Below are 26,918 nucleotides of genomic sequence, written 5' to 3' on the forward strand. Positions count from 1 at the left end.
TTAAAGTTTACCTGAATACAAAGATCTGGTGTTATAATCTCTCGGGGAAAAAAACAAGTTTTAATTTCCTGAAATTTTTTTTAAATTCTTTCAAATATAAACGGTAAAGCGATACTCTATGAAGTGTAAGTTGACTTACGTAAAACAGTCAAAAAATACCATCGGAACACGAATTTATTTATTCTATACCCGAGATAGAGCATTAGATTCCGATCTTAGGAATACAAAAAAAAACCCGCAGTAGATTTACGAGCTAAACCTGGCCCATCTGACATAGTCATAAATATTGTTTATGTTTAGTTCGAATATCTGAAATACAGGTGAGTTAGCTGGCAACATGGGTTGGTTATCATTGGCTACGATGTCCAACTCCTCCCCAGGTAAAAGCAAAGTAAGTGGCAGTCGAGTCTCGCGCGCGGATCAGTATCCTTCGCTTGAAAATATTCTTGTAGAATCCGGAAGTATTTGCACATGTGAATCGACATGTGCTTATTTGTTGTGAATGTTGAATGAAGGTGTTTCGTTGTGTTGTCGTGGAGGCGAGTCGCGCTTAAAAGAAGAGTGGACCTTTAAAGAGGTACCTAGCTAAGACAAATGCGGATTACTGCAGTGTGAAATCAAATGTCATCCGTAGAATTTTAATTGGTCCCGGGTCAGCGGCAGTATGTATATTAAGTTTCGTTTTGATTTTAGCTTTGGACAGAAAGCCTGAGAGCGGATCCCTGTTGATCTCGTCTGCGACCGGCCATATTGCATACCAGCTCGAGCGAGAACTGGCGAGCCTACCTACTAGGAGAGTGAAGGAGAACGCGCACTTCTCCAGAGGCTGAACGGCTTTTCTCGACGGGGCAAGGGACTATGGAATGTTAGAGCACTGCAGCATCTAACACAGACACACGTGTCGGTCGCACTGTTAACAAACGAAGCCGAAATGTCGTTGTGATTGCGGAACTCAATGTCCGAGCGTGGTGATATCAATCGGTGATTAAGTGATGAACCTTTGCGTGCGTGCGGTAAAAATGTCATCGTGACCATAGTGAATTGTTTTTAATTAAATTATGTGGGGTTTAAAGTGCTGGTTAGTGGCTACGGGAACGCTTTTGCTCGTGGGAGCGCAAGGTCCGGGACCGGGACCGGGAAGAAAACGGCCGGAGCAAAAATTCGATTATTCGACGCAAATGCAATCCAGAGCGGTCGACACCCGAATTACCTTGCAAATTTCGGAAGGACAATCCAAAGGTACAATTGTAGGACGAATACCCACCAAACCGGGATTTACCTATCGTTTCAATGAACCGCCAAAGGAATTTGTGTTAGATCCCGTTTCGGGCGAAATTAAAACTAATGCCGTTTTAGATCGCGAGGCGCTTGTAAATGATCGGTACGATTTGGTCGTGTTATCAAGTCAGCCCACTTATCCCATTGAAGTTCGGATTATTGTGCTAGATGTTAACGATAATGCGCCCGAGTTTCCCGAGGCGTCGATCGGGGTGTCGTTTTCCGAAAGTGCGGCCGCCGGTACGCGTCTGCTGCTCGACGCGGCTACGGATCGGGATTCGGGAATCAACGGGGTCTCCAAAGATTACCAAATAAACGCGGGCAATAAAGATAGCAAGTTTAAGTTGGTCGTCACTGGGAATCCGACGGGCGAAACGTCCTACTTGCACTTGGAGACGACCGGGAAATTAGATCGGGAGACTTTCGGATTTTACGTGCTGAATATTTCAGCGCGAGACGGCGGTAATCCACCAAAGCACGGGTACTTGCAAGTAAACGTAACGATATTGGATGTAAATGATAATCCGCCTATTTTTGATCACAGCGATTACATTGTGTCGCTGAATGAGAGCGTACCTCCTGGTACGCCGGTACTGCAAGTGATGGCCACCGACAACGACCTGGGAGATAATGCGAAGATTACGTACTACCTCGCTGACACGGAACGGCAGTTTACTGTTGATCCAGAAACGGGCGTCATTTTAACAACGGAACCGTTAGAATGTCCGCAACAGAACTGCCCGCAGACCGCGAAACCCGGTGGTGGTTGTCCGAAAAGTTGCGTTTTCACAGTGTTCGCACGAGATCACGGGTCGCCGAGGCAGGATGGCAGAACTTACGTAACCGTTAATTTAGTAGACGCAAACGATCACGACCCGGTCATTCATTTCCAATACTTTCCTTCAAACGCGGAATTTACAACGGTCGACGAAAACGCGATTAACGGCTCGGTGGTGGCGGTCGTTTCGGTTGTCGACGTCGACGAAGGGCTAAACGGCGAAACCACCGTGCGGATAATATCCGGAAACGAGCTAAATCACTTCAGATTAGATTACACCCCGAGCTTCGACATGGTGCGCGTAAACGGGGTGCTCGACCGGGAAGAGATTAGCAAGTACAATTTAACGGTGGTCGCCACGGACAAGGGCTCACCCCCTCGCACAGCAACCGCTTTTCTAATAATTCACGTAAACGATGTGAATGACCATGAACCTGTATTTGAGAAGAGCGAATATTCTGCAATCTTGAGTGAGCTGGCGCCGTCGGGCACATATGTGGCAGGTATCACAGCAACAGATGAAGATTCCGGCGTAAACGCACAAATTTACTACGCCTTCGTTTCGGGCAACGACCACGACTGGTTCACCATCAATTCCAATTCCGGATTGATAACAACGCGCGCCTCCCTCGACCGGGAAATCCAAGGGACCGTCGAGCTCAACATCTCAGCACGCGACGGCGGACCTAACCCGAAGTGGGCCTACACCCAGCTGAAGGTAACAATCCTGGACGAAAACGACGAGGCTCCCAAGTTTTCGCAATCGAGCATTAACGTAAGCCTATCCGAAAGTACGCCACCTCACACGTTTGTGGCGATGCTGACCGCAGCCGATCACGATCAAGGTACAAACGGTAGCGTTACCTACTTTTTACATTCCACGGTGCAGCAATTATATCCGGATACCTTTACGTTAGATTCGCTCACCGGGCAACTTACGACCAAATCAAAACTCGATCGGGAAAGGATTTCGAAATATGAAATACAAGTCGTGGCCAAAGATCACGGAATACCATCGCAATCGTCGACGGCTACCGTCTCCCTTAACATACTCGACGTGAACGACAACAACCCCGAGTTCTACCCCCTGAAGTACTTCGTTCCAATATCCGAAGACACCAAAATCGGAACGTCGATACTGAAGTTGTTCGCGACCGATCCAGACGAGGGCGAAAACGCGATGATTACTTACAAAATTGAAAGCGGGAGCGAAGGGCTGTTTTCCATCGACGAATGGACGGGGGTGATTACTTTGCGAGGCAGCCTCCGAAATTCGCCGAAGCCGATTTATCGCTTGAAAATATCCGCGAAAGATCACAGCGATAAGCGAGCGATCGAAGACGCGGTGGTGGAGGTGATAAAAGACGCTTACATGGAGGAACTGGAATTCGACAATTACGGAGCTTACGAATTTCAAATTGTGGAAGATCACAATGAGAGGACGTCTTCATTGGGAAGAGAAGTGGGAAAAGTGCGTGTTAGGAGTAGTGAGCACGTGAGTTATTCGATTGTTTACGGGGATGCGAAGCATAATTTCGCGATTGAGGAATTTAGTGGCAAAATTACGACCGTGAACAAAATTGATCGCGAACAAAGCGTGTCGCATAGTTTAACGGTGGTGGCACGCGTCGGGCTCTCCTACGGTAAAACCGTGGTAAACATCGCCGTTTTGGATTTGAACGACAATCGGCCGACGTTCCTTCGGGACAAGGACGAGGTGAAGCTACCGGAAAACGCGGCAACTGGACAAGAGGTGTACATAACTCGCGCCAGGGATATCGACGCGGGAATTAATAGCCGAATTAGCTACAGTTTGACGTACAATCCCGACGCGCAGTTTAGAATATCAGAAGCTACAGGTGTGATTTATCTGAATCGCCCCATTAGAGCCGAACCGGGCACCGTGCTGAACGTCGAGGTGACAGCTACTGACGGAGGCGAGCCTCAGCTGTCATCCAAGCACACCGTGCTAGTTACCGTGGAAGACGTAAACGATCACACCCCAATTTTCGATCACACCTCGTACGAAACCTCCCTCGTCGAATCCACGCCGGTAAACAAGCGATTTTTTGCGCTCGCCGCAAGCGACGCAGACCTCGGAGCAAATGGAAGGGTCTCCTACGCAATCACCGAGGGCAACGCCGAGGAAAAGTTTGGCGTTTTCCCCGATGGCTACCTGTACGTTCAAAGCAGCTTGGATCGAGAGGTAAAAGACTACTACTCCCTAGTATTAACGGTTCGGGATTTCGGCACACCATCCAGATCCTCCATGGTTCCCGTCGTAATCCACGTAATCGACGAAAATGACAACAGACCCGAATTTACGAACACCACCTTCACGTTCAGCATACGCGAAAACGAACCCCCAGACTCATTCGTGGGAAAACTAACGGCGACTGACCGCGATATCGGTCGTAACGCCGAATTAATCTTCTCCCTATCCAACTTGCAAAGCGATTTCGCGGTCGACCCCAAGAACGGTTTCATCAAGGCCCTACACGTCTTCGACCGCGAGGAACTCGTACAGACTACGGGCCAAAACTTCATGATACTCGAAGCCACCGTCATGGATAACGGCACCCCTCGTTTGCGCGACAAGGTTAAGGTTCAAGTTTTCGTAACCGACGTCAACGACAACCCCCCAAAATTTCTACGCGCCCCTTACAAGGTGCAAATTTCCGAAGGTGCCAGCATCGGAACGCAAGTTGTTCGACTGTACACATCCGACGCCGACGAGGGTTTGAACGGTGACGTATTTTACTCGATCGCCAGCGGAAATGAGGACGGCCGTTTCGACATAGACGAAGCGACCGGACAGATTCTCCTAGCGCGGTCCCTCGACCGCGAAACCACCTCAAAGTACAGCCTAACTGTAATCGCGCACGACGCCGGCCTAGATAAGCGACTAAGCTCCTCGACGACGGTCTCCATCGACGTTCTGGACGAAAATGATAACGCGCCGGAATTCACGCAGACCGAATCGAAAATATCCGTTATAGAAACAACGGCCATCAATACGGAATTGATACACTTTAAAGCATCCGATGCCGATTTAGGGGTGAACAGCGAAGTTGTGTTTTCGATCAGCGCAGGAAATCGTCGAGATACGTTTCACGTCGAGCCTTTAACAGGTACGCTGTTTCTGCATAAACCGTTGGATTACGAGGAGCTAACGATGTATCAACTTAATATTACGGCTTCGGATAATGGTAACCCGCGATTATCGACGGTTATTTTATTTTCGATTAGCGTCGAGGATGCTAATGACAATCCACCCGCTTTTCCCAATACGGCGATCGTGAGGCAAATTAGAGAAGGCATTCCAGTTCGGACGCCCATTGTTACCGTAACCGCCGAGGATCCGGATTCGGGTATGAACGGAAAGGTAACGTATTCGATTTCGCATCAAGAGCCGGAAGATGTCAAAAGGTACTTTGGTATAAATCCATCGACCGGCGTTATTCATACGTTACTTCCGATCGATCGGGAAACAATCGATACGTTCAAGTTGACCGTTGTCGCAACCGATCAAGCTCAGAGTGTTAACAGTCGATTATCCGCGGACAAATTAGTGACAGTGATTGTTGAAGATATTAACGATAACGCCCCCGTGTTCGTGTCGATGAACTCGGCTGTACTTCCACCTCATCAAAGCCAGGCGAGCTTCGGAAGAGCGGGTACTTTTGTAATGAACGTCTTCGCCAGGGATCTCGACTCGAGCACCAATGGATTGGTGACCTATGATTTGGTGAGCGGAAACGGCGAACTCTTCAAGATACATCGCAGCACGGGAGCACTCACGCTCAAAAAGCCCATAACGAACATCGAACCTCGATACCAACTTGCCATAAAGGCGACGGACGAGGCCGTTCAGAGCGAACGCAAATCGGCGGACGCCTACATAACGATCATCGCGACAAGCGAATTTCTCAAAGGTCCGAACTTTGACAGTGCGTCTTTCTCGGGAAGTGTTTACGAAAACGAACCGCCGGGTACGAGTATTTTAACGGTTTCGGCTAAGTACGGTTCCGATGACGTCGAGTACTATGTGACTAACGTGACCGGTGCTGGAGTTCAAGTGGACAGATTGTTCGATATCGATACAAAGTTGGGCGTCCTTTCGACGGCTGCCGAACTTGACAGGGAAGTCGGGATTGATATGTACGAAATTGAAGTTCACGCTATTGTGTTAGGAGGACACCCAAAAACATCGAAAACTAAGGTAAGATGATCATAAATTGTTAAACTAAAAGCTTAGTATTTTTGGGGAGTTCCAATTTAACTGTGCCCACCAAATTTCATGAAATTCTGACCATTTTTGAGACCCGCGCAAGAACATTAGTTGGAATTTGTTTGCGAATACTTATTTTTGGGTTCGTAGTTTCCATGATGAAAATCCTCCAGATACCAAATTTGGTCGAGATCAGAATATTTTTCGCACTCTTGTTTAAGGGTGCATCATCTTACGGTAGACATTTTGAATATCACAAGAAATGAAACGGGCATATCCTAAAACCCAGGACAAACCGCAAGTTCCATCATCTGTCATGGTTCCTGAGGAAAAAATAGAAACACAAATTTTGAGACGTTGGCGGCGGAACATTTTAGACATTTTGTTTATTTGTAAAAATTTTTTTTCCCGATATTGGTAAAGTAGGGCGATTTCGCCCCATCGGTCGACCCCTATAAAATATTTCCAAAATAAAACAAAAAGAAATGTGCGAATGACGATAGCTCCAAATTTCAATGCCCTAAAAGGATAAACTTTGGTATGTGTAGAAATATGGTTAACGTGACCATTTAAAAAATCGCCAAATTACTTTTTGCAAAATATTTCACAGCGGAAAAACACGAGAAATAAGTTACACTCGAGTTTTACATCAAATTATCCTTTTTCAGATGAAACAGATATTTTTATTTGAAAAACCACAGCTTGGTGCTATTATTCAAAAATCGGGAAATATCGGAAAAAAGCTAAAAACTTAATCCAATGCCAGATTCTATATTTAATAAATTCTATCATTTGTTTTTTTTAAATTTAAAAAAATATCACCAATATTCCTAGGTAAAACTCTATACATAATATCTCGTCCTTAATCACGAGAAAGAAGGAAAGTATTTAATATCTTGCTCCTAACTATAAAGACAATATGGTTTTGTCGTTTTCCCAACGGAATTCATTCAATTTCAAATAGAGTACGTGAATTCTAATCCGAGACTGAAATTAACAGAAAGTTTTCCCCGGCAGAACCTTAACGATCGAGCACATTTTTGTCTGCCCTTTAATTTGGGGGGCATCCTTCCCCAAATAAGCAAAGAAAAACACAAAAACTCCAAACATGTTGGCAATATCATAAAAATTAGCAAAACGCCCCAAATTCTCGCTATAAGCTACCAGTAAAGTGGAACTCAAAATTTGCTTAAGAGATACAGGGGAAAATCAAAAAAATTGTCAATTTCAGAATCGGACCCTACATTTTCTTACTGAAAATGAGATGTTTATTACAACAGTTTCTTTATAATGATTGTTAAATGATTTACCGTTTCAAAATAAGTATACGGTTTCAGGTAAAAAAGTTTTCTGGCCTAATCTCAATTTTTTTAATGGAACTACGTAAATTCTAATCTAAAAAGATAGCATATTAAATTCTTTTTTCAAAAAATAGCACCAAAAAAATTGAACATTGATTCAAAAAAAGATTTATATAAAATTCAAAAATTTTTTTAAATATAATACATAACATATACAGTGAGATTTATTAAGAAATAGACATAGGGATCGTGGATTATTTTGTTTCTATGCCTACTTTCAAATGACAAAATCTTATCCTTGGTGTGTTTGACAACGGCAGAATATTCATCAATTTAAAGGAACATTTTCTTCTGTATCAATTTTAACTAAGGATTCTGGAAATTACAATTTTTTGATTTTCCCCCATATCTCTTGGTTGAGAATTCAATTTTCATTTTAACATTTTAAGTTTGACCTAAAAAACAACACATGACGCCTAATGTTACTTTTTTTTATAGCAGGTAGGCACATTGTAAACCAAAAATGGGCCCTTTCGGACAATTATGTATGAAGTTTTGAAAAACGCCACACAAAAAATGGCATTGTAGGACCATCGTTGCAAAAGCCGTTCTTCTCGGAATTAAGAGCTTTTTTAGAGCATAAGAAAAAAGTGTTTTGATAAAACCCCTTTTTTTGGGGGTGAGACAACTGTAAAACCGTTGCAGATTACTCAAAATTTTAAAATTTCGAATTACAATTCGGAATTTCGGTTCCGATTGCTGATTGAACGTTAAAATGTATACGGCCGATATGGATTCGCCAAGGGGTTCCCATTTGAAACTAAAAATGTTAGTAAGATCCCTGGGCTATTTGTTAAACTTTTTTAAGCCGCCGAGTGCTGACCCACTCTGTAAATTCGGTAATTCAAAGAAATTTCTTTTTTTGAAATATGCCCAGGCACGCCAATTAGTATTTTAAATTGCGCTCTTTTTGTTGTAATACAATTTTATACAGCGTGTCCCAAATTTCACATAATATGACGACATTGTACTATTTTTTTTAAATGACACTTTTTCTAACGATTCTTAGAGCATTCCAAGTTACACCTGTGTGCCAAATGTTGTATTTTTTCTTTGATTTACTACTGAATATATTCTAAGTCAGAAATTCGCATTGTAGGTATGTCGACTGTTGGTTTGGGATCGAAAAATTCGGGCTGTATTTTATTATGAAATAATCGAATCCAATACACTTCTATCCTTATTTGTCCTCTCAGTCATTGTTTTGAGTAAAATTTAATTTAAAAAATGAGTTTCTTCAAAACTTTTCCGCATGGTAGCATCTGTTGAGGCCCAATGCTTTCCTTTTATTGTATTTACTTCTAATGCATCGCTTTGTTTTTTATTGAGCAAATCTAATTGATGTACCAATTTTTGTCCCATTAAATTATGAGTTATCGCGCTAACAAACCCGACAACGTACTTTTGTGTGATGAAAACAATATTGGGTAGGTAAATCCATATATAACTATAATAAGAATAATAAATGTCTTTAATAAGTACCTAGGTTAATTACATAGAAACTGTATAGAAAGGGCGAGGTTCAGTATTGGAATGAAACATACCATTTTTGCTCTTCCATTTAACCTTGTGATTCCATTCATTAACAGAAAATAAATAAAAATATATAAAAATAATATATCTAGCAAAAGTAAACCTCAAATTAAATTATAAAAAGATCTCAATGAACACAGCTATGGGCTAGCAGCTACTTGAGCGTACAGCATAAGAAAATCAAAAAATCTTGAATAAAAGGAGAGTTTTTCATAAGTGAATTGGTAAATCATTTCTTAAAAATATCAGATCGTATCAGATACAAGTAATACAGTAGTACCTCGTAGAGTACCTGGGTCGTCTAGTAGATCGTTGTCTTGATTATCCGCCATAATGTTTGTAAATTTTTGGCGCAATTGAGAGAAATATGTCCCTCAACTGCAATACCTACAGAAAAATAATACCTCGAATAATACAGTTGCTATAATTTTCTTAATTTTTGACATTGAAATTGCATTATTATTACCACTTATTTTAACTATAAAAATTACTAGTCCTGCATGCTTTATTATAATTACATCGTCTTTTGGAATGATATCAATAATTCAAAGAAGTTTTTTTATATGTTCGGACACGTGGTTAAACTGCGATCTTTTTTGATGATACAATTTTATACAGCGTGTCCCAAATATGACGCCATCGACTGTTTTTTAAATGGCAACTCTACTTTTTTTATGACTATACTTAAAACTCTATCAAGTTACATGTGCATGCCAAATTTCAAATCTTTGTCTTTGATTTACCGAATATATTTCAACTGTTCTGTTTCAACAATGACAAAGTTGCGGGATCCAATTTTCGGGGTATTCGATAGAGAACAACAACACTACTAAGATTATTTGTTAAAAAATGTTGTAGTCCTTGAGTTTTATAAAACGGGTGAGCGGGTAGTCTGAACCACCCTGTATACATCGTGTTTAAGATAAGGATGTCTATTATTATCTCGGAAACCATGGAAGATACGACGATGGCCAAATTAGGGAAGAGTTACGCAATTAAACAGTTATTATGATTTAAAGAAAACCAGAAAATACTGATTACTTACGAAGATATTCCATAAAAACCGAAATTTGCCGATTTATTTTTTTCTGGTATTATTTTAAAAGATACAAAAAATAAAAGACACTTTCTCATTGAGCTCTACCAGATACCGTTGAGAAAATTTCAATACAATGTTTCGTTTCAGAGAAATCTTCATCAACTGTAGTTTTTTATATGACCCGTAAATAAAGTACAACCTGTATTGAGTAACATTTTTTATTACGAATAGATTGATATACAGCACTGTATGATTCTTATTATTTAGGCCAGAAAAAAAGGCTTGTTACTACATTTTTAACATTTTGTTTCACATTTTGTTCTAGCAGGCGTTGACAAGTTTTTCAATAATAAAAAAACACGTAGTTTTTGTTTTTGTTGCTTTTATTTTTTTATTTTTGCCTTTTTTGAGTGGGCGGGGTTTCATCCAAGGCTGCTCTACCAACCAACCCACTATACATTTACATGTATCCATGCCCAAACCCGGATTCGTACCAGGGGCCCATCGTCCGCAGTCCAGCTTCCATTGAACTGCGCCACATTCGCCGGCTGTTTTGTTTTTTTTTGTTACAGAATGGAACTTGGTTTTTTACCCAAGAACTTGCTAAAATATTATCTTGTGTCGTAGTAATGCAGAGAGTAATGCCGTTGAAGCTGGGCGGTATGTATTTCCATATGTACCCAGAGAGATGACAACGCCGTACAACAATTTTTGGACGGTTAACTGAAAGTCTTAAGCAGTATATTGCACCAGTTTTTTCTAGACATAAGCGCTGCAATGAAGACAAAGAAAATACCGTATTGTTAGCTATAATGAAAATCCGGAAATCAGGAAACGGTAACAAATAACGGAGTTTTTAACAGACGAATTACTCATTGGTCAAGAGAAAATCCTTGAGCAGACTAAATGACTAGAAAACCAACTTAATATGTGTGTTGGAATTCTTGGATTACATTTATTATTAGTTTCTTTAGCATTACCGCAACTTACTGGAGCACGATTTGTAAGAAACCTTGAACAACTTACCACTTGCAAAAATTAGGAACTGTTGGTTCCAACAGGATGGTGGGCCTACACACAACGCCTAAATCGTGTGAACCCATCAGACAAATTTCTGGGAAACTAGATAGGGACTTCTTTCACAGGACATAACATCCCTCGATTTTTTTGGGGTTTGCAAAAATTATGTTTATCAGCATGTTTTTGAAACTGAGAAGACTAATTCTTAAAGAATTCGAAAACATTACGCCTGATATGTTAAAAAGTGTTTTAGATTCGACAGTTAGAAGGTGTTAGTTATGTATGGAGAATAACGGTCATTTGCAAAGGCATTTGTGTGAAGATTCTTAGTGCACCTTGGCATTTTTTTGTAAAAATGAATTTTTTTGGTAAATTGTTTTATAATTTACTCAATTTTAATTGTATTAGTTTAATTACCTAGTTTGACATTTTATCAATGCCTACTATACCAAAATGTTACAAATTTAATAACAAGGTTTCTTTTCTGATCTAAATAATAAAGAATTATATAGTGCCGTATATCGTAATAAAAAATCCTACTCAATACAGGGTGTACTTTTTTACGGGCCATATAAAAAAATAAAGTTGCTGATGATTTCTCCAAAATGAAATGTTGTATTGAAAATCTCTCAACGGTATCTTTTAGAGCTCAAAAAGTGGAAATGAGAAAGTGTCTTTTATTCTGTGTATCTTTTCAAATAACTTCAGAAAAAAATACAAACGAAATCGTTAAATTTTTGTTTTTCTGGCATATCTCCGGAAGTAATCCGAATTTTCCTGGTTTCTTTAAAGCATGATAATAACTCTTGATCATCGTCGTATCTTCTGTGGTTTCGGAGATCCCCATGATAGACATCCTTTCGAACATCCTTATCTTGGGACACAGTGTATATAATAAATTCAGTTATTCTAAGAAATTTTTTTTCGGAAATATGCTCAGACAGGTCGATTAGTGTTTTAAATTGCGATCTTTTTGATGTAATACAATTTTATACAACGTGTCCCAAATTTGAGATATGAAGTCATCGATTGTTTTTTTAAATGGCAACTTTTTTATCAATATTTTTAAGACTAGGTGTATCAAGTTAAAGGTGTGCGCCAAATTTCAAATCTTTTTCTTTAATTTACTGAATATTCCAAGTTAGAGACTCACACTGTGGGATTGGGATCGAAAAATTCGGGTTGTATTTTAGTAGGTATTTTACTATAAAATAATTCTCTCCATATTTGCCCGATCAGTCATTAAATCTTTCAATGAGAACTTTAGAGCCATCGAGGTAATTCTTCAGATTAAACTTTTTTGAGTAACACGAAATTCAAATTTTTTCTCTGATTTAATTGTTAGCTTTAGGTAGGCGCATCATCAATCTTACAACCGTAACCGTTCACAAATTGCAAAAAACAGATTCGAAATAATATTCTTACTGTAATGTGTTTATGATGTTTGATAATCGTTATGGTAGAATTGCTTGCTGTAATTTGAAAGCGATGTCCCGTTAGAGACGGATTGAAACGTGAATTCGTCGTATGAAAATTCACAAAATTAGGTATTACACCTCATGTAGGTAGTACGTGCCTTGGGACGCTCAGAAGAGAATCATAATTAAGCGTTCAGATACGCAAATTGGAGCTCAACGAGCACCTAATGGGTCGCGATTAGATTTCGGTCATCTAATTTTTTTTTCGGGAGGTAAACGACCCAGTGGACACCTACCTTAGCCTGCAAAACCCAAAAGTACCTATCAGCGAAAGCGTGCTAAAATTGTCTTGCTCGTTTTATAGTGCAACATGGCAATTACACAAACTGCTCTAGCAATTATACATTTAATCTCGAGAACTGCATTTAACCGGCGTAATTGCGAAGCGTTCAACTTTCTGAAAGTTAACACGAAATACGTATAATACATACATCAAATATAAAGAATAGAAGAATGCGTACATTACTTCAAGGTAACCGCGGCCGAGAACTTAAAAAAAGTATGCAGAACACAGCGAAGAAAACGAAATCTGCATTCGAAATAATTTATGGAAATCTCGGAAATTCTTTCAAAGTTGTTCGCATATTATTAAGTTTATTGACCGTCTTTTTAGTACTATTAAGTAGTGACGCACTCGTCCGTCGGTGACGCGATGAACAATAATATAATTATACCGCCCAAAGTAATTAATCAAAATCTTAATTACCGTAAAAAAATGTCTATTATTAAAGTGTTGAAGGAACATATGCTAATGTGCTTGATCGCACAATTGAAAAAAGTGAGAAACCTTAAAAAATGTTTCTTCGGTAATGGCGACAGCTGCTGGGTTGGCGTGGTATTAAATGTGTAATTTTTATACGCGTACACCTTAAGGTAATCCGTAATGACAACACAAAAGAAACTCGCTCGAATCATAATGTCTAAATTACGTTTTCACGAGATTATTCCCAGTTTTGTCTAAATTGCCACTTCGACAGTTGTGGTAGACGGGAGGAAGACCGGTTGCTTGGCGTACACAGAGACCAAGATGTCCGAATGTTTTCTCTTCCACTTGATTGGACGAGTTATTGACGAGTGCCTTTGGGAGGCAATCAAAATTCTTTTACGCAATGTGTCAATACGGGGATATTGCATATTTTAGTAATTTTCTTGTCAAGATTTTTAACGATCGTGCGTTTCGAGTAGGGATTTTTTCCCGTTTTTCGGTTTTCAAATTTTCAAATGTCTACTCATGTCTGGGTTGCCTGCAGGCGCTTGGTGCAATTTAAATTATAACGAATGGCTTCTCGCCAGTCCTGGTAACAATGTATGTGTATTACTATTTCTTGTAAGAGGCGTGGACTTATCTTCAAACGAACACAAAGTACGAACACCAAAAATCAAAAACGTGTCATCATCAGGGTACTTTTTTTAGTTTGCTGATGATGACAACTTTACTGCAGAAACGTATTCAATTCAATAGTTTCTTGTGGGCTTGGTTGCTTGTTGTTTTTACTTAGCATCTCTATCATTTTTAATTCGCATTACAAGATAGAATTGTTATTCTGTTCAGGTACTTATTCTAAAATATATTCATCTCCATTTATCATTTGCCATAATTTTAGTGTTAGCTAATTTTTCTCTTAGGATAAGCATTGTTTGCTTGCAGTATGACCTCCGGTGCTATTGAAAAAGCAGTTTACGACTGGGAAACCCTGTATGAGAAGGCAGAAAGCTTTGCAGACTCGCAAATGATATTAAAGAGATCATCTTAAGGGCTCTAAAAACATCTACAAGCTCTTGGAAATTGTTTGAGGTTTTTGGAAGCTGTTGTGAATATTTGCGATTTTAATGGCCTTTACATATGTATAAACCTTTTAAATATTCACAAACGCTCTTTAATGCTCTTAAAGGTGCATCTTTTAAACACAATGTTAAACTCTTTAAAGGACTATAAGTCAATTAAAGGCTCCTTTTGGGTCTTGGAGAAAATCCTGGAACACTTTCAAAGGCTCTCAAATGTTTTTGAAGACTCTAAACGCCTTTAGGAGATTATGCATCCTTGTAGCCTTAGCTGTTAGGGTTTCTGGAAAACTCTTACAGATTTTTAGTTAATTAAACCAGATGGCACCGATTGCAAATGACTGATGGGTCAAATTTGTGGTTACGTTAATGTACATGATTTATTTATGGACAATTAATTATTACTGAATTTATAACAGTCCTTAATTAGATCATTTGTACTCAAATATGTAAATCACTACTATCACTTCGGCGTCGATGTTGGAACTTGAAGAATTCAAGAAAAAAAGAATGAATTTATGAAGAGGCCAGTTCAGTCGAGAGATAATGGCGGACGAGTTAGGAACTTAACCTTAAGACGAGCAGGTTCAATTGCGTACTCGTGTGAGGTGAGGCGACGCAGCCGCCGAAACCGAGCATATGTCTCAATCCACATGTAACAATACCGCGCGAAGCGTCGGGTAACGTAACTGATAAAGTGATAACTATTAAACGGCCTTAATGGGTGTTCAGGATTTGAATACTAAAACTATGAAATAGTAAAACGCCCTCGAAAACGCCATTACAGGTTCATAAGGATACCTAAAAATTCTTAGAGGACATCAGAAGGTCGCAAAATCCAGAGAAGGCTCTCGAAGGGAAAACATTTCTGTCCAAATAAGCCTCAGAAAAGACTCCCAAAAGCCTTTTAAGTGCTATTAACGGCCAAGAAATTCCTCTTCATGGTCCTTAAAAACCCCCATTGTTTTTAAACGTTATTCAACATTTTTTTCCTCGTTTCTTCACCTCGTTCTTCACTTATGGGATTTTTTAAATACCACTTGAAATACCACTCACGTTGCTATTGAAAAAGTTCATGAAGGACCCTATATTTTCTTAGTTAAAATAGATGAAGAAAAAATTTTTGACTAAATGATTGTTCTCGTTTTCAAAATAAGTATACGGGGTCAGGCAAAAAAAGTTATCGGATCTAACCTTATTTTTCAAATGGAACACCTTGTATATTTTAGTATAAAAAATGGGCATATTTCCTTAAAAAAATTTTTTTATTATTGATTTAAAGAGATTAATTTTTTTTAATCTTGAATCTTTTTTGAATTTTTTTGAATCACTTGAATCTTTTTTTAATACCATCCTTTCCGTGTTGTATTTTTTAAAAGAGAATCTTTTTAGATTAAAATATACAGAGTGTTCCATTTAAAAAATAAGGTTAGGTCCGATAAGTGTTTTACCTGGCTCCGTATGATTATTTTGAAAACGGAATGTTGAATAATCATTATAAAGAAACTGTTATAATAAACATTTTTGTGAATCTCTTTTAACACAGAAAATATACGGTTATTTTGAAATTGACAATTTTTTGATTTTCCCCGGTATCTGTAAGCGAGCGAATATTTTCAAATTTTGATTTTACCATTTTAAGTTTGACCCAAAAAGAACACGTGACGTTATATTACTTTTTTGTGGTACTAACAATTACGAAGCCATCCTATAAAAGTGTAGAAAATGAGCCACCCTGTATTCATTTGGGGCTTTTCTAGCGCAATCCAATGGTTGAATTTTAATAACTGTTATAGCTAGAGGTCGAATCTCGGGTCGAATTTCTATGCAAATATCAAAGTATGCAAAAAATGCACTTAAATATGCAGTTCTAGAAAAGTATTAGATATATGCAGTTTAATACAATGTAATTCTCAATTCAGCATATTTAATTCCGATTAAATTCATGTCAACAAAAGTAGATTTTTATTTTCAAAAACTTCCCTCCTCTACTCATGATATAAAGGGGAATTTGTTTGCAATGAATAAACACAAATTTTTCAATGCATATTCTTGACCACTTGATATTTTTAACTGAATTAAAACCCACTTAGACTTTTTCTGTAACATTTTTCAGTTTTGTTTAACAGTGGTCCCATTTGGCGCTTTTATAATTATTACCGAAAGTTATTTTTTTGTTAATAAACCAAAGGTTTTGTGCCCCTTTTCCAATTTTGTAATTAGAAGAATAAACAGGAGCTTGTCTCTTAACCCTTCTACTGTAATTGCATTTTTCGTGTCAAAAGAGAGTGGAAATGGGTTCAATTTGGAAATTTTAAGAGTGTAATAATGTGTTTTGTGATTGATTTAAGTCATTTTCGACATTTCTGTAGGGTACGCTCCGTAATTGTTAGTGCTAAGTAACACAGGTCTCATGTGCTTTTTTTTCAATTCAAATAATAAAATCAAAATTGGAAAATATTCGCTCGCTCAAGAGATACGGAGGAAAATAAAAGAATTGACGATTTCAGAATGGCCCTATGTTTTCTTAGTTAAAAGAGATGTACGGAAAAGTGTCTTTATAATGATGGTTGAATAATCTGCTTTTTTCAAAATCCGTAAGGGGTCATCTAGAAAAAGTTATCCGACCTAACCTGATTTTTTAAATGGAGCGCCCCGTATATTTTAATCTAAAAAGATGTATTAAGTTCTCTTTTCAAATATACAATACGCTAGGGGTAAATCATGAAAAAAGATTCAAGTAATTAAAAAAAATTCAAAAAGATTTTTGAATTCTCAAAACTTTTTTATATCTTTTTGAACACATATTTTTCTGGGCGTCTTGATCAATTGCATCTTTCAATTTTTTGACTTTCTGGCCCAACAAGATAGGAAGCGTGGTGGTAGTCTCAGAGATTATTTCCTTTTTACTACTAATTTGGTAGTGTATGGCATCTTCATGATTGGTATCTTGCATCTTTTGTTTTGGTGAAATTGTTACTCACGATATTTATTTTGCACCAAGTCACCCGTCACCTCAACCCCATAAAGGCACACGATTGATACAAATCATCCCATTAAAATATCTGGTCACACATAGATGATTCGTTTTGGATGATACGTGTCTGCGACCTGCTGATTGTTTGAGTAGATCTTGCGGTTCGAGAGCTGTTTCGGCTTTTGTTATGAAATTTTGCCACAAACCGTAAAACTATTCGTAGACCATTAATTTAAGAAATGCAAATTACAAGCTCATAAAATAACTTAACCGAGTGCATCATAAAACACGCGAGGGACTTGACCAGACCATGAGAAATTTGATAGATCTTTGTCTCTCGACTATTTCGGTAAACATAAATTGCGCAAATTAAGAATAGGAATAACGATCGTTCGCAAATCAATATTTTTTGAATTCCTTCGATATCTTTCAATTTAACAAAATTAATTCGAGCGCTTTATTTATTATTTAAGAGCCTTAACAAGGAAGAAACGAAACCTGTTTGTGCCATTTGTATATATAACGATTTTATAAAACGAAAAAGGCATAAACGAGATTCAGTGACATAAAGATGTTAATTGGTAGTAAAGAATAAATTCGTTTTCTTTCCATGATTCACCTTTGGTCGCTATATTGTGTAATTAATCGAACTTCGAGATCTCGACTTCGTCTTCTGCTAGTTTTGAATTGAATGAAAAAAACGAAGTAATTAGAGGATTGGCCGGGATTGGCCTATGGCAATAATCCGACCATCGACAGACAAACTAAAAAATCAGTTATGTTGTACTACATCATTGAAATAGTGAATATTTCGAAGGTATTCATGAACAGTTCGCGGACAAGGACGATCGTTGTCACATACTACGAGTAAATGGTTTATTACGCTGCACAAACATTTTGGGTAAAATGATGAAAATGGTCAAAACATGAATACCAAAGTAAACAACGGAATGCCAAAATTTCCACATTAAGGAACGGGATAGCGCAGGGTTCTGTTTATGGACCATTGTTTGATGAACACGCTATACGATGGTAAAAGTAGTTCGCAATAAATGTAGGTATCTGTAATTTTGTGGAAGAAAGTTGTCAAAAAGTGGTACAGAACTAGAGGCGTATAGCTCTACTTCCTTCGTAAGGCACACTGTACTAAAAGCATTCTGATCAACTTCACAGCGTATTTTAGACTGGAATAAAATTCGCTGGGTAATATTTTTCAAGAAACGGAAAAATCCTGGACCTGACCTGAAATATCTAAAGAGATGGAAGAATCTAAATATCCCAAAGAGTCCCAAAGTTGAGGTTATTTTTCTCAGGAATCGTAAGTCCCAGGTAACTTATACACTGATTTACACTACACGTTGTCATCATCCTTACCTACTGTCGAAAAAAACGACAAGTCGATATTTCAACAAATAAAGGAACTGGACCGTTTATAAGGGGGCTCGCGGCCATTTATGGGTCTTTAGGAGCCCATAGACGGCCATGCAACACAAAACCGACTTCATTTTCGTCTCGTTACCTTGTAAAATTGAAATTTCCGGAAAATTTTATATACCTATACAATAAAATGAGCAAAAAAATGAAGTCGGTTTTGAGTTGCGGTGCAATTTTGGACCCTTAAAACCCGAAAAAGGGTCAAAAATCTGACATGAATCCAATAAAAAAATTTGCAAGTCGATATCTCAAACAGGGACAATCAATCAATGACCAAATTTGGAAAGGAGCCATTTCGGGTTTTTGTTTGACTTTTTTGACCATAAAGACCTCTACGAAAGGGTTCACGGACGAATATATGCGGCTGTTTTCGGATTCAGCGCACCCGTTTTGCTAATATTTATTTTCCTGTGAAAATTTCAAGCGGGTATCGCGACAAATAGACCCCCTAACTTCCTTAAGAGAGAAGCTTATGGACCTGAAAAATAAAGGAATGAGTGGAATGATTATGAAAAACTGAAACATTTAAGCAAACTCTAGAAGCCGAAGAACTGACGATGAAACTGACGAATCTGAAGGTTGTGATATAACTAAAGAATCTGAAGAAACGACAAAAACGGAAAAACTTACGAATCGGAGAACCTGGCGAATCCATTGAGAATAGGCAAGAATTCGATAAGGCGGAAGAATCCGAAGAATGATTAAAATTGGAGGTTTTTAATGAAACTGCAAGATCTACAATGTAGATAAATGGTAAAACTAAAGAATGGAGAAACGTGAGACATCAGAAGAAGCGAAAGAGTCCGAAGAACCTAAGAAATTGAAAAACTGAACCTAAAACTGAGGAATAGGTATTATGTATCTAGAAGAATGGAACATTTAAAAAAGTGATAATAAGTAACAGAAGGAGTATTAGAGGGGTCCGGAGAATCTAATAAATCGTAAGAGTCTGAAGAATTAAACGCATCGAAATTCAATGGAAGGGAAAAATTGGAAGAAAACGAAAAAGAATTCGAAGAATATGAAGAATCCAAGGAGGAGAATTGGAACAAATTGAAGAATACAAAGAAACTGAAAAATCCAAGAAATCACTGAAGCATTTGAGTAGGTAAGTGAGGTCGGTTCTAGCGCACGTTGACCTTGAGATCTGCACTTACGTCAAGCTCAAGGTTATTTGACTCGGCTCTGTTTATCGACGGAAACAGGTCTGTTCAGTAGAAATACGTTTAACCGACGACCTGTTTCTGATAAACAGACCTGTACTTTCACTCGACTAACAGAACTCAATCGAATGACATGGCCCATGCGCAGATCTCAAGGACAAAGTACCCTCATTTCAGTGTTACCCTTCTACTTATTTGAATATGAACAATCGGAAGAATTCGAGGAATGTTTCAAGAGAATCAGAGAGAGAATAATAGGAAGAGTGATCAAGTGATTCTAAGGATATTACGAATCTGGAAGGCGATATAGATGTGAAGAATGCGAGGAATTCAAAGTAACGGAAAAAATATAAAGAATCATTTGAGTTTACGAAATTTCAAAAATTTAATGATTTCCAAAAACTGAATGGCTCAAATTACCTTAGGCATCTGAAGATGTATGGTGTTTAGGAATACCGCAATAATTCGATGAAACTGCGAAATGTGAAGAACAGAAAAATGGACAAAATTATGTACCTAATGGGAAACATTGAACCAAAAATTGAAGAATATCAAAATAAAAAAATTAAAGAAACCCACAGGAGGAATTTGAACAGTTCAAGAAAATAAAAGAATTCAAATAGTATAGTAGAATCTGATGGATCAAAAGCATTTGAAGAGTTAAAGAATCTGAAGGAACGAAAGAGTTCAACAAATTGGAAAAATCGGCAGTCGAAGAGTTTCAAAAATATTAAGAATCTGAAAAACTGAACAATGAGTAATGAATGGAATTAATCTGAAACATACAAAGACCCACATCAGATCAGATTGAAGAATGCTAATAACAGAAGAACATTCAAAGAACAGACGAAACCAAAAAATAGCAAAAATGTAAATAATCTCAAACGTTTGAAGAATGTGAAGAATACAAACTAGAGAATGGAAAAGTGTGAACCATCAGAAGGGAATGGAAGGACTCAAAATAAACCGATCTAAATAAAATCAGGGCTAACTACCAATAATTGATATGTTTATTTTTTTCTCGATAACGATCGCAAATCCGCAAAAATTAAATGAAATCAAAAAGTTTCCAAACAAACCAGAAAATCAAACTCTTATTTTGCAATCTACCCAGTGGCGCACCGAAAAACAGTTCAGGGTATAAATCTGAAAAAACAACGCCCTGTAGAATCTCACTACCATTGACCTGATCAATGATGTAAGCCCTTCAGCGTAACTTAGGTATATTTCAAATTTGAGGGAATTATCTCAAAAAACCAGGGCTGTAGCCAGAGAGGTAGGCAAGAAAGAGCGGGCTTTATCCCGTTACGGAACCCACTTTACTCGCTCCCAAAAATGACTTAATATTACTAAATGACGCATACTCATCAATAATCAAATATAAAAAAAGGTGCTAGGTATTCGGAATTATGTCATCAACTATTAAAATTTGACAATTTCCGTACAGGGTGGTCAAATTTTGTTGTTAGTATGGGGAAACGCTTAAGCTATACGTAATGTAGGTATACAATTGAGATAAACTCGATGTTGAAAACTAAACTGGCCGCAAGTCTTTTCCTATTGCGTTATGGGTAAAAGTTGCACACCTGTTTATTAAGTTATCGGAAATGTGTTTATTCCAAACGATTGTTGCGTAGTCTACCGTTTTCAAAATAAGTATACGGGGCTAAGAAAAAAAGTAATCGCACATAACCTCAGTTTTTAAATGGAGCACCATGTATATTTTAATCCAAATAGACAGCATATTAAATTTTTTTTTCAAAACTATAGCACAGTAGGGATGATACTAAAGAAGGGTAAAAAATCTTTTTGAATTGAATCCATTTAAAGAATGAGGTTAGGTCCGATAACTGTTTTACCTCACCCCGTATGCTTATTTTGAAAACAGCAGATTATGCAACAATCATTATAAATAAACCGAGAAATAAACTTGTAATAAAGGAATTTCTGGGGTGAGTAAGAGGCGAAGAGTGCCCTTTCAAATTTAAATAGCTCTGATGGACATTTCGTGCCTTAAGGAAAATAAAAACATGAAATAATTTTTAATTTCTGATCGAATGGCACCAATTCAACCAAGTCTGTAAGTGGTGTAGTTCCGGAGCCTTTGTGCATCGGACAGACAGACAACTAGCAGGTCGACCTAGGAACTCATACACCCCTACAAGTCGGAGGGTGGGGTGCGGCAGGTGCCTAGGCATGCTATGGTCAGGTCATATTCACCTGCGATGTGTCGACTTTCACGGCAAGCGTCAGATCACTTTGCAGTTACGAAAACTCATCCATATTCCCAAGTCGCCTGCGACAAGTAGGAAGGATTGAAAGGTGCACCTGTAAGTGTGTACCTTCCTTTTTGGGTCGAACTGTCAGTTGTCCACGGTAGATTGCTCCGTTCGCAAATAATTTTTAACGAACTGAGATGAACGGTGGACCTGTAGGTGTGGGGCGACAGGCGAACTTGACAGGTAAACCTGTAGATGTGTACCTACCTTAATAACGTATAAAGCAATCTCAAACGTATGAAATATTTTGAAAACTATCAATAAAATCAAAAGAGCTACCACTTTTTTAGGGGTATTTTTCGAAAGACAAAATTCCCTCTATGTGATGGTTTTGTCCGTCTGTCTGTCCGCTGCTCCTCGCCTAACTCGAGAACGAAAAGCAGATAGCGATGTCAAACTTTCACCAATCGATTTCTACGAGTTCAAGGATCAGTGCTATTGAATATGAGCCGGATTCAAAGTCTGGTTCCCGAATGTGAGCTGCGTGGCACAAAATTCCCCTACTGAAAATCGTATGCGATTCTTCGTATCCTGTTTTTTTTTTTATAAAATCACGTTGGACACACCTATGTAAATCCGTTAGATCAACCCTGAGAAAAATTAAGAAAAGGGTGCAAATTTGAAACTTCTGATATATGTTCCATTTGCACAGCAATTTTTATTACAAATTTACGGACTATGTATGATAGTGCTATTTGTCCAAGCCGTCTAAGTGCACTTAACAGAACAATTCAACAATTGTATTGGAATTAGATATATTTAGGAGCCATCGCAAGCAGAAAATTTTAAAATGGAACAAACTCACTATTTTCATTCCTATTATTTTGGTCAAATTAAAATTTTAAACAACAAATTTTCGAAATAATCCATAATTCCAGTGTTGAGTTTTGTTATGCTACAAATTGTGTTTAATTTAAGTCTAGATGGCACCCTAAAAAATTACAATCATACATTTTCCCAGACTTCTAGGGTACTACTTTGAAATATTGCCCAGTAACGCATGCCAATTTGGGACACGTAAATTACCGAAAGTTTTAATTCAAAAACTTCTTTCCGCGTTTGATCTTTGCATTTACGCATATGCATGAGCGAACCTAATCGACTGTTAAACGAATCAATCACGAACGTTATGAAAAATCGTCACCTGTTGTTTTGCATGTCCAAATTGGCGAAGGCCAAATTGCGATAACAATTTATCTGCTCAGTTGCAGGTGAAATTTCGGAGTGCGCGCGTGATATTTTGAACTTTTCCAGTGAATTTTGCGGCTTTTCGGGTAAGTGAAAATTGATCAATTCCAAACGGAATTTATTCGCTGACGTTTTCATTGCATCAAGTTTCTTACTGGCTTTTCAAACTCTCAATAAAGACCGTATTTTATAGACATATTTACGGATCTAAACTCGTTTGCTTTTTCCGCACAGCTTCGTATATTGCCATTTAGACGATTGCAAAGCGCTTATATTGTTACTTAAACGTCGCGTTGACTGCGTTTACTTGCAATCAGCCGCAATATTACAATTATCGGAGATAAAATATCGAAATAACACCTAATATAATGTTCGTAATTACGGGAGCTCAAACAGTAGATATTAAAAACGTGTTTAGCCCCACCAGCTTCCATTTGCTTAATTATATTTCTACGCGAACTACCTATATACCTACCATCTAGCACAAATTGCCAGGAAGTTAACATTAATTTATACGACTAATGGTGGATGATTAATCATCTCCATAGAGAAAGTGGACGCAAATAATCTCTTTCTTTTGGAAGAAGTGTAACGCTCACTTACGCAATTTATTCTTACATATTATGCAAATCGAACCTATGTTTTCGACTTTTTCATTTACAACGCTGTAAAACTGAAGAGCAAATGTTCATCGGCGTATTTTTTTTTCGTTCAAATTGCAAATGAAATTTTTATGTGGGGGTACTTAATTTATCTGTAAGTATTAAAACACTTTGTTGAAGCTTTTAGCACATTAAAGGATTACGGTATTAGTTGCAACACGACGCCGAATTAGAAAACATCTAACGGTTCTTCTACGTGTACCCTTGGGCGATAATATGAAAGCGTTGTGCAGTTTTTGACTGAAAAGGCAATTGTAATAACGACAATACCGCATAAGCACATGCTAATTTTCGACGTTGTAAAAGTGAGGTGCGAGAAGTCGGTAAACAAAATGTATTTCTACCATAAACATTACAACTTTATTGATATTGCTTGAATTGATTATTTCCAGTTTATTGTGGTCTCGAGAGGTTAGCACAAAAATGATGGAGAATTTAAAGTGTTTAGGGCGATATGCAAATAGATACTTGTAGCCTAGGCGAAATAAGTCTTGGTAGTTTTAAAATTGGCATAGCGAATTGTGTCCTGCAGTGGGGGAGAGATGTTAACTGCTCAGTTTTTAGGTTTTTCGGACTTTGTTACAAATGCATTATGTATTACTTTTTACTGAGGAACTCCCTTGGCACGAAATTAAAGCAGTACGGTGAAAACCAAGTAACCAACCCCCAAAAAGTCTACAAGCTTTCATTTTCTTCTTCCATTTTTCATTTGTTTAATAATAATTTAAAAAGGTGGTAATTTTTAATTGCTTACAGCCCAATTTTCAATTACAGTATTCTCGTCAAAAATTTTATTCATTTTTCAAATATTTTCTTAATTTTTGGTCATTCAAACCACTATCAAATGCTAGATCAAATGCCACTTTTTTCTAACCCAAATAAAAATTACCAAAAGACTATGCAACGGTACAAACTTGCCGTGGTAAAGCACTTTGGGCCTTAAATCCTCGGTCTTTTGTTCAAAGCCGAGCTCATATTTTCTCATTTTTCCCTTATAGCCTCGAAAAGATGGCGGTTATATATGAAAAATGGGGTATAATGTCAAAAATCAATTGTAATTCACTGATTATGAAAAAAATCTTTCCGGTTTAAATCTGAAAGCGGGGAGGGGGGTGTATAGTAACGGAAATTAAAATTTGCCATTAAAATTATGAGATATTAAGATTGAATTTAAAAATCTCCCAACTTGGCGTAACACAATGAAGTTGAGGTAACGGTTGAGTTCGTCTGTCTGTCGGTCTGTTCCATGGGATCTCGGCCCACTTCGGGCTTTTGCGAATTGATAGCTGCTATGGTCTATATTTCCTCGTTACACATCATTTACAGTTGTGTTACGCGGCAACACCCATACGAGTGGGTTTTGAAACATTTTTTTCATATTCTTCAGCGATACAGGACAATAACCCCCGACTCAAAATCCCCACGGACCTCTCCTCTCCATTAACCCCCGAGAGACAAAAACCCTCGGGAGACAAGGGTTATTTATACGGAGGTTAGTCACTCGGGGGGTTAATGGATAGTGATTTTTGACAGAGGGTAATTTGCCTTTTTCTTTAATTTCTTTACGAGTCGTCTCTCATGTTTTCTTCTAGTCTCCTTACGTTTTTCTCATATACTTTTATTAAGTTTCTCTCATAAGCCGTTTTCACCTGTTTTCCCCAAAACTCAAATTTTCTTCACGGTTCTAAAATTCGTCGTTTCTCTCAAGTTTCTCTTTAAATTTGCGTTGAGTTTCCCTGCATTTTTCTTTCAGTTTTTATTATAATTTCCAATTCTGTTTGAAGTTGTCCTTGCACATCCGCGTCAATGTTCTCCCAATTTCCTCACAAGACACACTTAAAACCCTTTGTATTGTAATTTATTTCAAGTGGTTTTTCATTTTCTTTCGGACTTCTCTAAATATCTTCCCAAATTCACATTAAGTTCCTCGCAAGTTTCCCCTCAAGTTCTTTGCAAACTCTCCTTTGCCTAAATGGTTCGTAAACTGTCATACTCGTATATTTGGTATCTTATTCCCCTATTCCGTAAGAAATTGTTCGGCTAGTGATCCATGTCCCAAGTTACAAGTTGTGGGGATTTTCTGATGGAATCAGTCAAAACATGCACAACATTTATAATGCGTTTTTCTTTTTTTAAACTATTGGAAATAGCCAATAGGAACAAAGGTATAGAATAGTTGGCTCGAATGTAAACATTGTATCTAGTTCCTTCCCCAAAAGAAGTTTCATTGAATATTTGGTAACCACACTCAAAAACAACCCCCTCCTCACTAGATATTTTTATATATAAAACGAAGTCGTGTATGTTACACAAAATTTTGTTTACATTCTCTGCAGCTTAAACGGTAGGAAACCTTCTATGGGCACTTTTTTTCGGTGAATTTGAATATTTTATCACAATTTCCATAACACGCGAGGTGTAGAAGCTACGGGCTACTACTTTCTTATTTCTCGTGGGCGCCATATTGATTTGTTGTGGAACGAGATAGAGGACAAAAAAAGAAAAATAATGAATGTGTCACACTCAACACTTTTAAATAAATAAAAATTTCAAAATCAAAATGTGACATTTATTTCTCAATATCCGTGAGCCACTAGATCTTGCTGAATCAACATGCCTATGATGGCGATGTATTGAAATGAATTTCTTTTTTGTTCTTTTCCATTGATTTTTTTATCATTCCGTAAAAATCGAATATGGCGTCCATAAGAAATA

At 37.8% G+C, this 26,918-nt stretch overlaps 1 protein-coding gene across 2 annotated transcripts in view; it reads left to right on the forward strand.

Moving 5' to 3' along the window:
- Window positions 1-416: 416 nt before the first annotated feature.
- Window positions 417-26,918, forward strand: part of LOC116168644 (cadherin-related tumor suppressor-like) — a 119,577-nt gene continuing 93,075 nt past the window's right edge. For both annotated transcript variants that reach the window (XM_031484578.1, XM_031484577.1), the window contains exons 1-2: window positions 417-577; window positions 694-6,278. In XM_031484578.1, the coding sequence (XP_031340438.1) occupies window positions 1,059-6,278 (5,220 nt within the window). In that variant the 5' untranslated portion in view covers window positions 417-577; window positions 694-1,058. The remainder of the gene's footprint in view (window positions 578-693; window positions 6,279-26,918) is intronic.

Source organism: Photinus pyralis, unplaced genomic scaffold (genome assembly GCF_008802855.1).
Source record: "Photinus pyralis isolate 1611_PpyrPB1 unplaced genomic scaffold, Ppyr1.3 Ppyr1.4_LG4, whole genome shotgun sequence".
In the NCBI taxonomy this organism is placed as follows: domain Eukaryota; kingdom Metazoa; phylum Arthropoda; class Insecta; order Coleoptera; family Lampyridae; genus Photinus; species Photinus pyralis.